At 38.7% G+C, this 13,249-nt stretch overlaps 2 protein-coding genes across 2 annotated transcripts; both read right to left on the bottom strand.

The window, feature by feature from the left end:
* Nucleotides 1-347: 347 nt before the first annotated feature.
* Nucleotides 348-3,230, bottom strand: LOC114553493 (odorant receptor 131-2-like). Its single transcript, XM_028574700.1, has 2 exons — nucleotides 3,078-3,230; nucleotides 348-1,145 (listed from the first exon to the last, which is right to left on the bottom strand). The coding sequence occupies exons 1-2, from the start codon at nucleotides 3,228-3,230 to the stop codon at nucleotides 348-350; spliced, it is 951 nt and encodes a 316-aa protein (XP_028430501.1).
* Nucleotides 3,231-4,929: 1,699 nt separating this feature from the next.
* LOC114553492 (odorant receptor 131-2-like) lies at nucleotides 4,930-10,229 on the bottom strand. Its single transcript, XM_028574699.1, has 2 exons — nucleotides 10,077-10,229; nucleotides 4,930-5,742 (listed from the first exon to the last, which is right to left on the bottom strand). The coding sequence occupies exons 1-2, from the start codon at nucleotides 10,227-10,229 to the stop codon at nucleotides 4,930-4,932; spliced, it is 966 nt and encodes a 321-aa protein (XP_028430500.1).
* Between the last annotated feature and the right edge of the window lie 3,020 nt (nucleotides 10,230-13,249).

The following is a 13,249-nucleotide window of genomic DNA, read 5'->3' as shown; positions in this document are numbered from 1 at the left end:
CTTGTGACACAAGTATTCAGGCAGAGTTTTGCCGGTGAAAAAATGCGGACTTTCGGGCACTGGCACCGTTCGTCTGCATTCGAGTAGCTGCGGCCCTAATGTGCAAGGTGCCATCTAATCACGAGGGGAGGGATAAACATTCACACACACACTCACATCAATTTGGGGTTCAGTATCCTTTGTTATAACCCGCCTGATTCTCCAAACTGGAGCCGTGCCAACCGCCATCTACTGCTAAAACACTAACTATTAAAAAGGTAGCTCATACAACCAACTCCAAAACATCTGAACTATCCCTTTATTATGAAACAGTGTAAGCATAGCATGAACAACTCAAAAACAGGACTTTATGCCCTCTTTAAAGTGTTTAGTGGATGAGTGTTAGCACTAGTTATACAGAGCAGATATCTTTTCAGGTACTTTGTGAATGTCTTGTCTCGTAGCCCATAGACAACAGGACTGATGAGTCGAGGCAGTACCTGAATAAATATCGCGACAGTGTAGCGAATGACAAGCACCTCTTTTGGTAACAAGTATGTCAGACCCTGTAGCATGAGATCATAAACATAGGTGAGCATACACAGCAGCAGCTGGAAGCCGTGGAGGAGGACAGTGTTCCTCGCTTTCTTGGCATCTTTGGCAGCTGCCTTTGCTGCGAACAGGATCCTGAAGTATGTATAGAAAAGAGTGAGCCAAAAAATGACCATAAACACTGAGTTGGAAACATCTCTCTTCACTGTCAGAGTAGAGTTTCTAAAAACAGTGTCTCTTACACAATAAACTCTGGAACGAAAGAATTCCAGGGATTCTGTTGCCAAGGCTACAAATAAATCTGGTAGGATCGAGAGTATACTTATCGCCCAAATCAGGCCGATCACTACATACGTTTTCCTGACTGTACAGATCTGGGTGTGGCGGAGAGGGAAGCATATGGCGATGTAACACTCTACTGCCATTAATGCTAGTGTTAGGGGATTGTTTAGACTTGCAAATGTAGCGATCATTACTAAAACGATACATAGAGAGACATTAAGAGTGAAAACGATGTAACTCAGCACCTGAACGAGAGTAAACAGACTCAGCAAGATGATATCGTTGATCACCAGGTGGATGTACAGGATATAGCGAGGGTTCATTTTGAAAACCTGCAGGGGAGGACACAAGTGATTAGGAAAAAAGAGGAAAAGACTAGAAACTGTACATTTGATGATATGCAGTGCCTGAATTGGACCGAAAAGGTCCTAGTAGCCTAGTTAAGCAGTTGCATGACATAATCCTTGCATGTGTCTTGGATATATTTTTATTCATAACCATATCCAGGGCTCAACGCTAACTTTTTAAAGTGGTTGCCAGGCTTTGCAATCAGGCATCAGCTTTTGGTTGCCAAAATTGAAAATATGGTTGCCATGTTTTAATGGCAAACATTGAGAAAATGGCTTGCAATATAGTTTCCCCTCCCTCTCAAATGCAACGTATCACAAACCTCACCAATCAGATAAAGGTTTTGAGTCACAAATTGGATAAATTTTCAAATCAGCACAGAAAAGGGGGAAATTTAAATGATTATTAGAAATGTTAACAATAATTAATTCTTTTACCAATAACTTGCTGTTAAACAACATAAACAGATGAGAAAATGGTATTTTACAATAACGTTGAATGCACCACGAGGTTTACCAGTTTTAAGTAAACGCAACCTTTAGTCCCGTCTGTGTTGTTTTTCCGACAACTGCAGTGACCAAGTGTGTGCTAGCAAAGATCCTGATGCTACTTTTGTGTATTTTAGCTCATAGCCTTAGTGCCATCACAGTTGTATGTCCCACTGTTGGAATCCTCAACAGCGATATACAGTCACACTTTTTACATTGTTTAGCTGTCAGCATTTTAACTGTTTAATCCAGTTACTACTGTAGCTAACGGTAGGCTAACATTACCTGCTGCCAAGTGTAACATCTTATTAATGTTTACTAGTGTGACATGCAGTGATGTTTCTGTTACCTTCAACATCTGTTTCAGAGCATCAGAGAGCAGCTCAGACATTAAGGTGGCACCATAATGAGGCAACGAAATCCTCGTTGCTATTCCGTCCGGTAGTTACCTGGCACTGGTGCCATATTAGCACCAGATTTAAATGTGCGCCTTTAATGCGAACAGAAAATTGTGTTGCCTGTATCGTTTTACGGTAAACATGCGTATGGAAAACGGTCACACAACAGCTGAAATGTTGTGTTGCGCATGAACGTAGTGTTTAAACTTCACGGAGACAACCAAATAAAATATTGACTTCTTTTAAAATAAGATTTTCCAGTTTGTAGGTTTTTATTTGTTTTTATATATTTAAAAAAACACAAATATTGAACAGGTGGTTGCCAAAGGGGGCAACCAGAGACCATGAAACGTTTGCCAATTGACTTAATCTGGTTGCAAAGGGCAACCGTTACTGTCGAGCCCTGATATCTTATAAGTGTATCACTTCAAATTCATTTTTGAATGCATTTCCTTATAAATGGACATTTATTTGCTCACCAGCGACTGTGACAGAGAAATATAATTTGCAAGCACATACATTACATTTTGAAGAGAAAGCGAGTGTGTGTGTGTGCACAGAGTGGAGAGGATGAGAGATACATGACAGGTGTGAAGCAGCGGTTAGCCAGCGCACCAAGAAAGAGATATGAGTGCACATATGAGTGAACTGCGTGAGAGAGGGTATTATTGCACGTTATTATGGACAATAGCAAACATGCAAATACAATTATTATTAAAATTAAAATAAATTTTTGTTGCTCAAACAAAATAACTTCATGCTTGTGTATAATTTATTTTCAAAATATAATGTATGTGCTTGCCAGACACATTTCTCTGTCTCTCTCTGCTCACTCAGGAATGAGGCACTAATATAACTCCATACTTGTAAACAAAAATCTAAAGTGAGTACCAGTCCATGTCAGGCACTGATTATATTAGAATATATCAAAACATACTGTTTAATCCTATGAAGTGATGAAATGATTTTCAACTTTGTACACACATGCATACATGCTGAATGGATTTCTAGAAATAGACGAGACTCAGACCTGATGTTTTGTGAATGTGTACACCAGGGTACTGTTGACATAGTTGATGGAGATGCAGAGAACCACAGTAATCACATTCTTGATTAGAGCTGTGTTTAAAGTGTCCCGATACAGGGTTGTTGTGAAATTGCTGCCAGTATTTGAGAGGTTCATGAGTCGACTGTCCAAACCTGTTTCACCAGACAACTGTTGGTTACGTTAGAGTTAAAGAGAATAAAATAATAGAATATTATTGATCAGATGGTCGAGTTCTTTGCCAGACACAAATCTCCATCTTGAAAGAAGCTTTTCTCATAAATACAAAGCTTTACAATGCTAAATGAAAAAACACTACTAGATTTTGACTCATATAGGCCATAACAATTAGAATAAATGTCACTTTTATTGTGTATTCATCAACAATACACAATTTTAGTTATTTTTATTTTGATACGTAGTTCATTTTATTACTGACATTTACACAAAAACTACCATAAAACAATGTGATGACTAGGTCTGTCCTTGATTAAAGAAATTCTTAACCGACTAACACTCGTATGATTTTGTTGATTAATTGATTAGTTGATTTAATCTACAGATCTGTAAAACTGTTTTTATACTCAAAGAATAATGCAGAACACAACATTAAATCTTTGTTTTTACCAGTGATGTGATCATACGTTTCTAGGTAATAAATTACTTAGCATGAAATCATAAAAAATTACTGATTGATTTTAACAATGTCCGCTGTGAAAATTCTATGGACAATTGCTGTTATTCGTGGACCACCAAAACAGAAACAGTTGAGTTTTTGGAAATTATTTAAAGAAAAAACATATTAAGCACACAAATAATTTGCATTTCGAATTCATCGAGAGAGCAAGATTCAAATCATGTTAATAAGAGATATTAAAATGTTTTTTTTTCGAATATATGTATATATAATGTACAAAATGAGCCATACACACAATAAAAGTAAAATAAAGATTAAGATATTATTTCTTAATACACATAATTACAAAGAAAAATATATGTACCCACCTTGGCAAAGGTCAAATGTGGTAATCGCACAGTAAGCCAGATGCCTTTTAAAATTACTTATTATATAGTAGTTATAGTGTGTGTGTATATATAGAAGTTAAATGCAATTGTCATGGGATCAAGATGAGAGTGTTTGTGTGTGTGTGTGTGTGTGTGTGTGTGTGTGTGTGATCAGTAAGTGAACATTGGGGAAGGCCTGAAACTTTTCATGCAGTTTGTTTTGTTTGTATCCAAGTTGTAAATTCTAGCTAAAATTACAATAAAATGACATTACTGTACATTGATTTAGCAAATGCTTCCGTACAAAGAGACTATCTTTAAGACTAAATATAATCTAATTTACACCTGTAACTCAGACAGATTAGGACCACAATCATAATAATATGTCGGCACAAAACAGAAAATAATTTTGGTTTCTGCTTTGACTGTCTATGACTCTATGACCTCTACCTCACCCATTGGTTTGTGGCCGTGAATGGTTTGTTGACTTGATTGAAGTTTTGAAGCCAGCACTTTGCATTTTTTGCGGTCGCCATTTTGGAGCCAGATGTGACTATATTTGGACAAAAGGCGAAGCTCAAGAGAATGTCGTATTAACCCAGTTTTGTATATGTCATCTGCATGAATGCGCTTAGGTGCTGCCTCTGTCCACAGCAGGACATTGGTTAGCTTCCGTGTCGGTTCTCCTGCCTGCTTCTTCAAACTGGGGTCGTGCTGACAGGATTCTACTGTAGCTAATACACTGACTATGTAAAGGTAGCTCATACAACCACGCTTCACAACATCTGAACTATCCCTTTATAATGAAACCGTTTAAGCATAGCTTGAACAACTAAAAACTGGACTTTATGCCCTGTTTTTGAGTTGTTTGTGGATGAGTGGTAGCACTAGTTGAACAGAAGAGATATCTTTTCAGATGATTCCTGAATGTCTTGTCTCGTAGCCCATAAACAACTGGACTCATGAGTCGAGGCAGTACCTGAATAAATATCGAGGCAGTGAAGCGAATGGCCAGAGCCTCGTTTGGGAACAAGTATGTCAGACCCTGTATTATGAGATGATAAACGTAGGTGAGCATACACAGCAGCAGCTGGAAGCCGTGGAGGAGGACAGTGTTCCTCGCTTTCTTGGCATCTTTGGCAGCTGCCTTTGCAGCGAACAGGATCCAGAAGTATGTATAGAATAGAGTGAGCCAAACAATGACCATACACACTGAGTTGGAAACATCTCTCTTCACTGTCAGATTAGGGTCTCTAAAAACATTGTCTCTGAGACAAAAAACTCTGGAACGAAAGAATTCCAGGGATTCTGTTGCCAAGGCTACAAATAAATCTGGTGTGATCGAGAGTATACTTATTGCCCAAATCAGGCCGATCACAACATACGTTTTCCTGACTGTACAGATCTGGGTGTGGCGGAGAGGGAAGCATATGGCGATATAACACTCTACTGCCATAAATGCTAGTGTAAGGGGATTATTTAGACTTGCAATTGTAGAAATCATTACCAGAACGATACATAGAGAGATGTTAAGAGTGTACACAATGTAACTCAGGACCTGAAGGAGGGTAAACAGGCTCAGCAGGATGATATCGTTGATCACCAGGTGGATGTACAGGATGTAGCGAGGGTTCACATTGAAAACCTGCAGGGGAGGACACAAGTGATTAGGAAACAAAGGGAAAGAGTAGAAACTGTACCAATTATTGTATTAGAATAATTGTATTAGAATAAAAATGGTTGAATGTAGGCTCCCTGCTGAACTGACGCTGTAGCCTTTGTAAGTGACTTACCCTGTTGTTAGGATTTATACTTCTGCACTGGTGTGTCTGCATCAATCTAGCGTATCTCTTTAAGAGTATAGCAGAGCCGGTGTGTGTGCGTGAGGAGTGTGAGGTAGAGTGAGTGAGAGAGTGATGGGTATTGCCTTCGGGCGAGTACCGACTCTGGCCTTGGAGACAGAGAAACAAAGTGTCTCCCCTGCAAGTCTGACCATGGTCGGAAAGCTGTAGCAGGAAAAGTTAAACCTCTCCTCAATTCTATGTTCACGGAGAAAGAGAATCCGAGAATGAATAGGTGCAAAATAGGGCTGCAAGTAACATTTATTTTCTTTGTCAATTAATCTGTTGATTATTTTCCTGATTAATCGATTAGTTGCTTCGTCTATAAAATGTCAGTAAATGGTGAAAAATGTTGATCAGTCTTTCCCAAATCCCAAGATGACGTCCTCAAATATCTCATTTTGTACACAACTTGAAGATATTCAGTTTACTGTAACAGATGAGAGAAGAAACTAGAACATGTTCACATTTAAGGAGCTGGAATCAGAGAATTTTTACTTTTTATTCATAAAAATGACTCAAACCGGTTAATTGATTAATAAAATAGTTGGCGATTAATTTAATAGTTGACAACTAATCGATTAATTGATTAATCTTTGCAGCTTTAGTGCACAAATGCGACGCTACCAAGCCACGGCCAAGCAGACCAATTGCATTTGTTGTGGTCTGTGTCGCTGTGACGCAGAGATGTTCACAAGTCATTTTTTGGAAGTCCAAGTCGAGTCTCAAGTCTTTGAGCTCGAGTCCAAGTCAAGTCTCAAGTCTCTGGCCATCTGATCTGTCCCTAACACTGTATTGTTAAATCTTATGAATTCAAAGCATGTCCAGACAGTAAAGTATTAAAATCAGTTGTGGGATAACTTTATGGGGTCTACTTAACACATCCCTCTAGCCCTCGGACCTGGTGAAACATTAACCTAAGTCTGTCACATCATATGGATACAACAAGATACAATGTGCCTGTTGCCAGCATTAGCACAACACTGTGAGATGGTTAGCTTGTTTCCTGTGATGATATATGCTAACTATAACGTCTCTTTCATTAAAAAAAAATGTCTAATGTCGAAGTGGAAATCAAGACAATAGTGGCAGCGCCACACCAGTTACAGAACAACATGCATCTCACCGTCAGTCCAAATTACGGACAATAAGCAGTTTGAACTCACTGATGTAATGCAATTTATTTATTTTCTAAGTGTTAGTACACTCAGTGAAACTGAGTCCAGCGCAAGGGAGACCCGACTCAGAAGAGGAGAGGTTAGTGAGGCCAGCGTCTCCACGGCAGGTGATCCACTGCGCCACGCATGGATGAAATAATTAAATAGAAATAATCCTGGTGCCGACCCCTCCAACTTCAACAACTTCCGTCCTATATCCCAAAAAAAAAAAAACTGTTGCCTCTCAACTCCATTGTCACCTATCTCACAACAACCTGTACGAACAGTTCCAGTCTGGTTTCCGCCCACTCCATAGCACTGAAACAGCACTTATGAAAATCACCGACGACCTCCTTATGGCAGCTGACTCTGGACTCCTCACCATCCTCATCCTCCTCGACCTGAGTGCAGCCTTTGATACCATCTGTCACACCACCCTCCTCCACCACCCTATCTTCCATTGGCATCACCCACACCCCGTTAGACTGGTTCACATCTTACCTCTCCGGACGCACTCAGTTCATTCTACTCAAGTCTTTTAAATTCATTCCCTCCTCCGTCACTTCAGGTGTGCCCCAGGGCTCTGTCCTGGGGTCCCTTCTCTTCATCATTTACCTCCTTCCCCTCGGCAATATCTTCCGCAAATTTAACATTCACTTACACTGTTATGCTGATGACACCCAGCTCTACCTCTCCACCAAACCCTCGTCCACTCTCCCGCCCACCTCCCTTACTGATTGCATCTCTGAAATAAAAACCTGGTTCACCCAAAACTTCCTGAAATTAAACAGTAATAAATCCGAGGTTTTCCTCATTGGCACCAAATCCACTCTATCCAAAACCGACAGTTTTTCTCTAACTATTGATAACCGCCCCGTTTCACCCACCCCCCAGGTTAAGCATCTGGGTGTCATCCTTGACAGCACACTATCTTTTTTTTTTAACCCCACATCAATAACATTACCCGGTCTGGCTACTTCCACCTACGAAACATCAATTGCCTCCGCCCCTCCCTTACCCCCCACACCGCCGCCATTCTTGTCCACAGTCTCGTCACTTCCCGTCTGGATTACTGCAACTCTCTCCTCTTCAGCCTCCCTCCATAAACTTCAACTGGTCCAGAATTCAGCTGCCCGCATCATAACTCGAACCCCCTCCATCCATCACATCACTCCTGTCCTCCAACAGCTCCACTGGCTCCTGATCCAGTTCCGTATCCAATTCAAAGTCCACCTGTTTGCATTCAAGGCCATTCACAACCTCGCCCCGCCATATTTTTCTGATCTCCAGTGTCTCACTACCTCACGCTCCTTCAGATCCTCTTCCTCCATACACCTGTCTGTACCCTTTGCCCGTCTCACCACCATGGGGAGCAGGGCATTCAGCCGCTCTGCTCCCCGTCTCTGGAATTCATTACCACCCCAACTCAGAAACATTGATTCATTCCCCCATTTCAAATTGCAACTCAAAACACATCTGTTTAAAACTGCCTATTCCATTTCATGTCAACTGCTCTGTTTTATTGCTGTTGTATTCTTTTTTTTTTGCTGCTTTAATGTCTTTTATAACCCTGTACGGTGTCCTTGAGTGCAGAGAAAGGCGCCTGATGTATTATTATTATTATGAGACAGTCAAGACGGCCCAGTGTTTGGTGGACCGGGTATACCTTGTTTGCTTAATAGCCTACAAATCATCCACGGAATCAATTACGCATCACATGAGTTTGCCCACCCGACACAGCGTTTGTTCCTGGAGAGATGGATCCGTGCGTCCCGCCTCCTGTGCGCCATGGATGTCTGAGGCTCAGCAACTACTAACTTAAAAAAATATAATTTGCCTGTTCCCAGGATTAGCACAACACTTTGCAATGCTTAGCTTGTTACCTGTGACGATATATGCTAAATGTAACGTCTCTTTCACATTATGGTGTGAGCGTTTTGAGATGCCTGATGAAGTCTGAAGTTGATCCGGCATCATTTATCTTGGTGCCACTGTTTACAAAGTTATTGAAAACAAAACTAATGACAAAAGGCAAGGCAAGTTATCTCCGGGAGCACTTGGTGTTGCCATCGTCAATGTATTTTTTCTATATGCGAGTGTGCGCACATTAGGCATAACGCATGCGTTACGTTGCACATTATGGCAAAGGGCAGGGGACATGCAGCTCATCATACGTTTCCCCAACGTAGGCTATATGCACCAATAAAAGAAAATAGAAATATATGAATACATTTTAAAGTCTGAAGTCTTTTGGGTCGAGTCGCAAGTCAAGTCTGAAGTCTTTTGGATCGAGGCCGAGTCAAGTCTGAAGTCAGCTGTTTGTGCGACTTAAGTGCGACTCGAGTCCGAGTCTCAGACTCAAGTCCCCATCTCTGCTGTGACATGTACTTATATTTTTTGGGAGGTACTCATCAGGCTACTCCGTACCTAGGGGTAGATTTAACGCAGAACCGTAAATCAAACTTAAAGCCCAGTTCAACCAAAGAGTCATATTGAGACAAGTTGAAACTTGCATCTACTTTCAATGCTCTGGTTTGCAACGTTCTGAAACCCGCCAGTTTACAACAATGCGACAAGCTGTATCATCTACATACATAGTCGGTGCCAGAACAGATCTACTAGAGGGGCATTGGGTCATCGGCAGGGGGTGGGGTGGCACTGCCGTTGTGAGAAATATTTTAACACAGTCCAACACAACAGAAATGTTGATCAAAAACGAAATACGTTTTTCTTTAATATTATTAATTATCACTTCATTAGCGAATTGCTTTTTTTTTTGTTAATTTCCATATCATGCCACCACGTAGCAGATCTATGTAACTTTACTTACTCCACTTAATTGGGAAGACAGGAGAGAGACAAAGAGTGGCAGATTCCAGCTGGCTTGTCATTGTGTATCTCCTTTTTAATATACAGTAAGAAACTTTTTAATTTAAATCCAGCAGTGCTATTTGCGCTTGTATTGAGTGATGACCACAGACCTGATGTTTTGTGAATGTGTACACCAGGGTACTGTTGACATAGTTGATGGAGAGGCAGAGAACCACAGTAATCCCATTCTTGATTATAGCTGTGTTTAAAGTATCCCGATACACAGCTGTTGTAAAATTGCTGCCAGTATTTGAGAGGTTCATGAGTCAACTGTGAAAACCTGTTTCACCAGAAAACGGTTGGTTACTTCACAGCTGAAGAGAACAGAATAATAGATTATTATTGATCAGAGGGTCAAGTTCTTTGCCAGACACAAATCAACAGCTGGAAAGAAGCTTCTCATATAAATACAAAGCTTTAAAATGTTACATAAAAACATATTATATTCAGACTCATATAGGCCATGAAGAGTAAATTAAATTTGAATAAATGTCCCTTGCACTGTGTATTTATCAACATCACTCAGTTTTAGTTTAGTTATTTACGTTTGTGTGCTTGCATTTAACTTTAACTCACACTTTCTTTTGTCAACTAATCCATTAGTTGATTTAATCGACAGATCTCTAACACTGAGTTTGTCCAAAAAGAATCATGCAAGTCCCAGCTTTACATATTTGTCTACCAGCGATGAGCTCATAAGTAGAGCTGGACATCACCACTGATTTCATTGATGCAAGAGATTCTTAGAAAACTTCTGCTGTGAACATACAAGCACGAAGCAACTCTCAAATATTTTTTTATAATGCACCAGTTAATGTTTACATTAAGAATTGACCCTCAAAACATTAGTTTAAAGTATTGTTTACTTAACAGGACTAACTTCACAGTCATTGAAAAGGCATATATTTAAATATTGATTTCTGGATTTTCTGAATGCTTATAAGATCACCCAAACTAATGATTATTTTAACCCTGTCCTACTCATAAGTGCCTTGTTATTAAATCATTCAGCAGAAAAAATCATAAAAACGGACTAATCAACTGAAGATAACTTTTTGTGGATGGGGCAGGCCTAGTGAAAACACATAATTACATTTACACTCTGTATTCAGTATTGTCCTGTTATAGATCAAAGTATTTCTAATTCTCCTTGTGTCCCATTTCAAACCAGTTAAACCCTTTGAGCTGATATAAAAAAGCTGTGAACTTAATTAAAATGAATAAAATACTTGACGTAAACCTGCTATTTTTCATCAATGTACTCAAAATCTGAACTACAATAGTCCATTTTTATAGGAGACATTTTCAAATGTTAGAGTAAAACAAAAACACAGGTGTAAATAATACAAGAAAAAATAAATGCTTCAGTTTCAGGTTCCTGGTTCTGTTCATGCTGTTCATGTCATAACTTACTGGGACACAGAACAAAGCTATAATAGAGGTTATTAGTAACACCTGGAGTTTTCCTAATAGGTCAAAGACAAGTCAGTCCACTGAAGGAGGCGCATCCCATAAACCTTTTTGTCAATCAGACATTATATGAATCTATAAAATACATGCATTACATTTATGAAGTTAATTTTAAGCAGTAATACAAATGTGATGATTAAAATTATTGCTGGCTGTGTTGCATCTGAAATGCAGTTATTAATTAGTTTTTTTTTTTACTAAAAACTTGCTAGTATGTAACAATAATGGCTGTTTGAAAAATCCATTTTCTGATTTAAATCGATCTTTACCGATATCAATTCATAATAGATCTTCGGCTTTAGGTGTCCTTCTCTTCATCATACCCTCTGCACTTCAGAAAGCACTTGTACTAATTTTTTTCTTTCTCTATGTAACTACTTTGGGGTCAATTCTTAACAACATTAAAAATTTAATAATGCAACAGGTTAAAGGGTTTCTTGTACAATTTTAAGCATTAGTTTCCTGAGAATGTCCTTCATATTCGCAAAATTGGTGTGTAATTGAAATATCCCTGACCGAATCGATATAGAATCAAATCGGAAAAGAAATCATCTTAATGTTATATGTATATATATATATATATATATATATATATATATATATATATATATATATATATATATGAGCACAAAAATTGTTTAATTCTAGAGTAGAGAACATCTTTTTTCAAGTCTAATGTACAAAATGAGCCATACACATTCATAGTAACAGTGCAATCAAAATCAAGATATTGTCTTCTAATACACAGATAATAAAATAGAAGAAAGAAAATGTACCCACCTTGGCAAAGGTTATATGTGGCAATCGCATTAGTCAGATGTCTTTTGAAATGACCTATATATAGAAGTTAAATGCAAATGTCATGGGCTTGTGTGTGTTTGTGTGTGTGTGTGTGTGTGTGTGTGTGTGTGTGTGTGTGTGTGTGTGTGTGTGTGCACGCGCTTGTACATTAGGAGAGGGAGGACTGAAACATTTTATGTCGTTTGTGCAGTGTTTCATGAGTTTTGTTTCCAAGTTGTAAATTCTAGATGAATTCACAATAAAATAACATTACTGTACACTGATTTGTCAGATGTGATCTGTACACAGTGACTTCCAATGAGAGCAAAAATAATCTAATTTAAACCCTTCAACAACACAACCACAATCATTTAATTGTACGCACAAAACTACAAAACAACAAACATGTTTTTTTGCTTCCACTTTCAAACAGGAAGCCCTGTATCAATACTGTAAAAGCAGCAGGTTTTTTTATGGGTGAAATATGTGCCACCAGAAAGTGAATTTGAATAATTTATATTTGAAGTTGAATTGCTAAACTTGAATAATTGCATTGAAAAACTGAATTTGAATCACATCATTTGAAATTGATTGTTTAAATTGAACCATTGCATTGAAAAACTGAATCTTATTAGTATAATTTGAAATTGAATTCATTTTTGAATTTTTCTTCACATTCAGTTCTCAAAATTCAATTTCAAGATACTGTGAAAGACATCTGGGCAGTTGAAGGATGTAGGAAGAGCAATCAAGCGCAGATCGATAGATAAAGTTCATTAGAGCAGACACACAGGACTCCTCTTCAGCCAATCAGCACCTACGTTTTGGAGCACAGTAACCGCCATGAAACGAGGAAGAATTGCTTGCCTTGCCTTGACTCTGAGACCACATGACCACCATGGATTCGGCTGGGACAAATACGGTAATGACAATTTAACCTATATCTATGATCTAACAATCTTTTGTTTAACTGTTGTTAATGTTATAGCTATTACAATCGTTATTGTACGCACTGCTCTTTGTAGACTAGCTC

The sequence above is a fragment of the Perca flavescens genome, chromosome 4, assembly GCF_004354835.1.
Source record: "Perca flavescens isolate YP-PL-M2 chromosome 4, PFLA_1.0, whole genome shotgun sequence".
NCBI classification, from domain to species: Eukaryota; Metazoa; Chordata; class Actinopteri; order Perciformes; family Percidae; genus Perca; species Perca flavescens.
The sequence above is the reverse complement of the archived record's forward strand: the minus strand, read 5'-3'. Positions and strand labels throughout refer to the sequence as shown.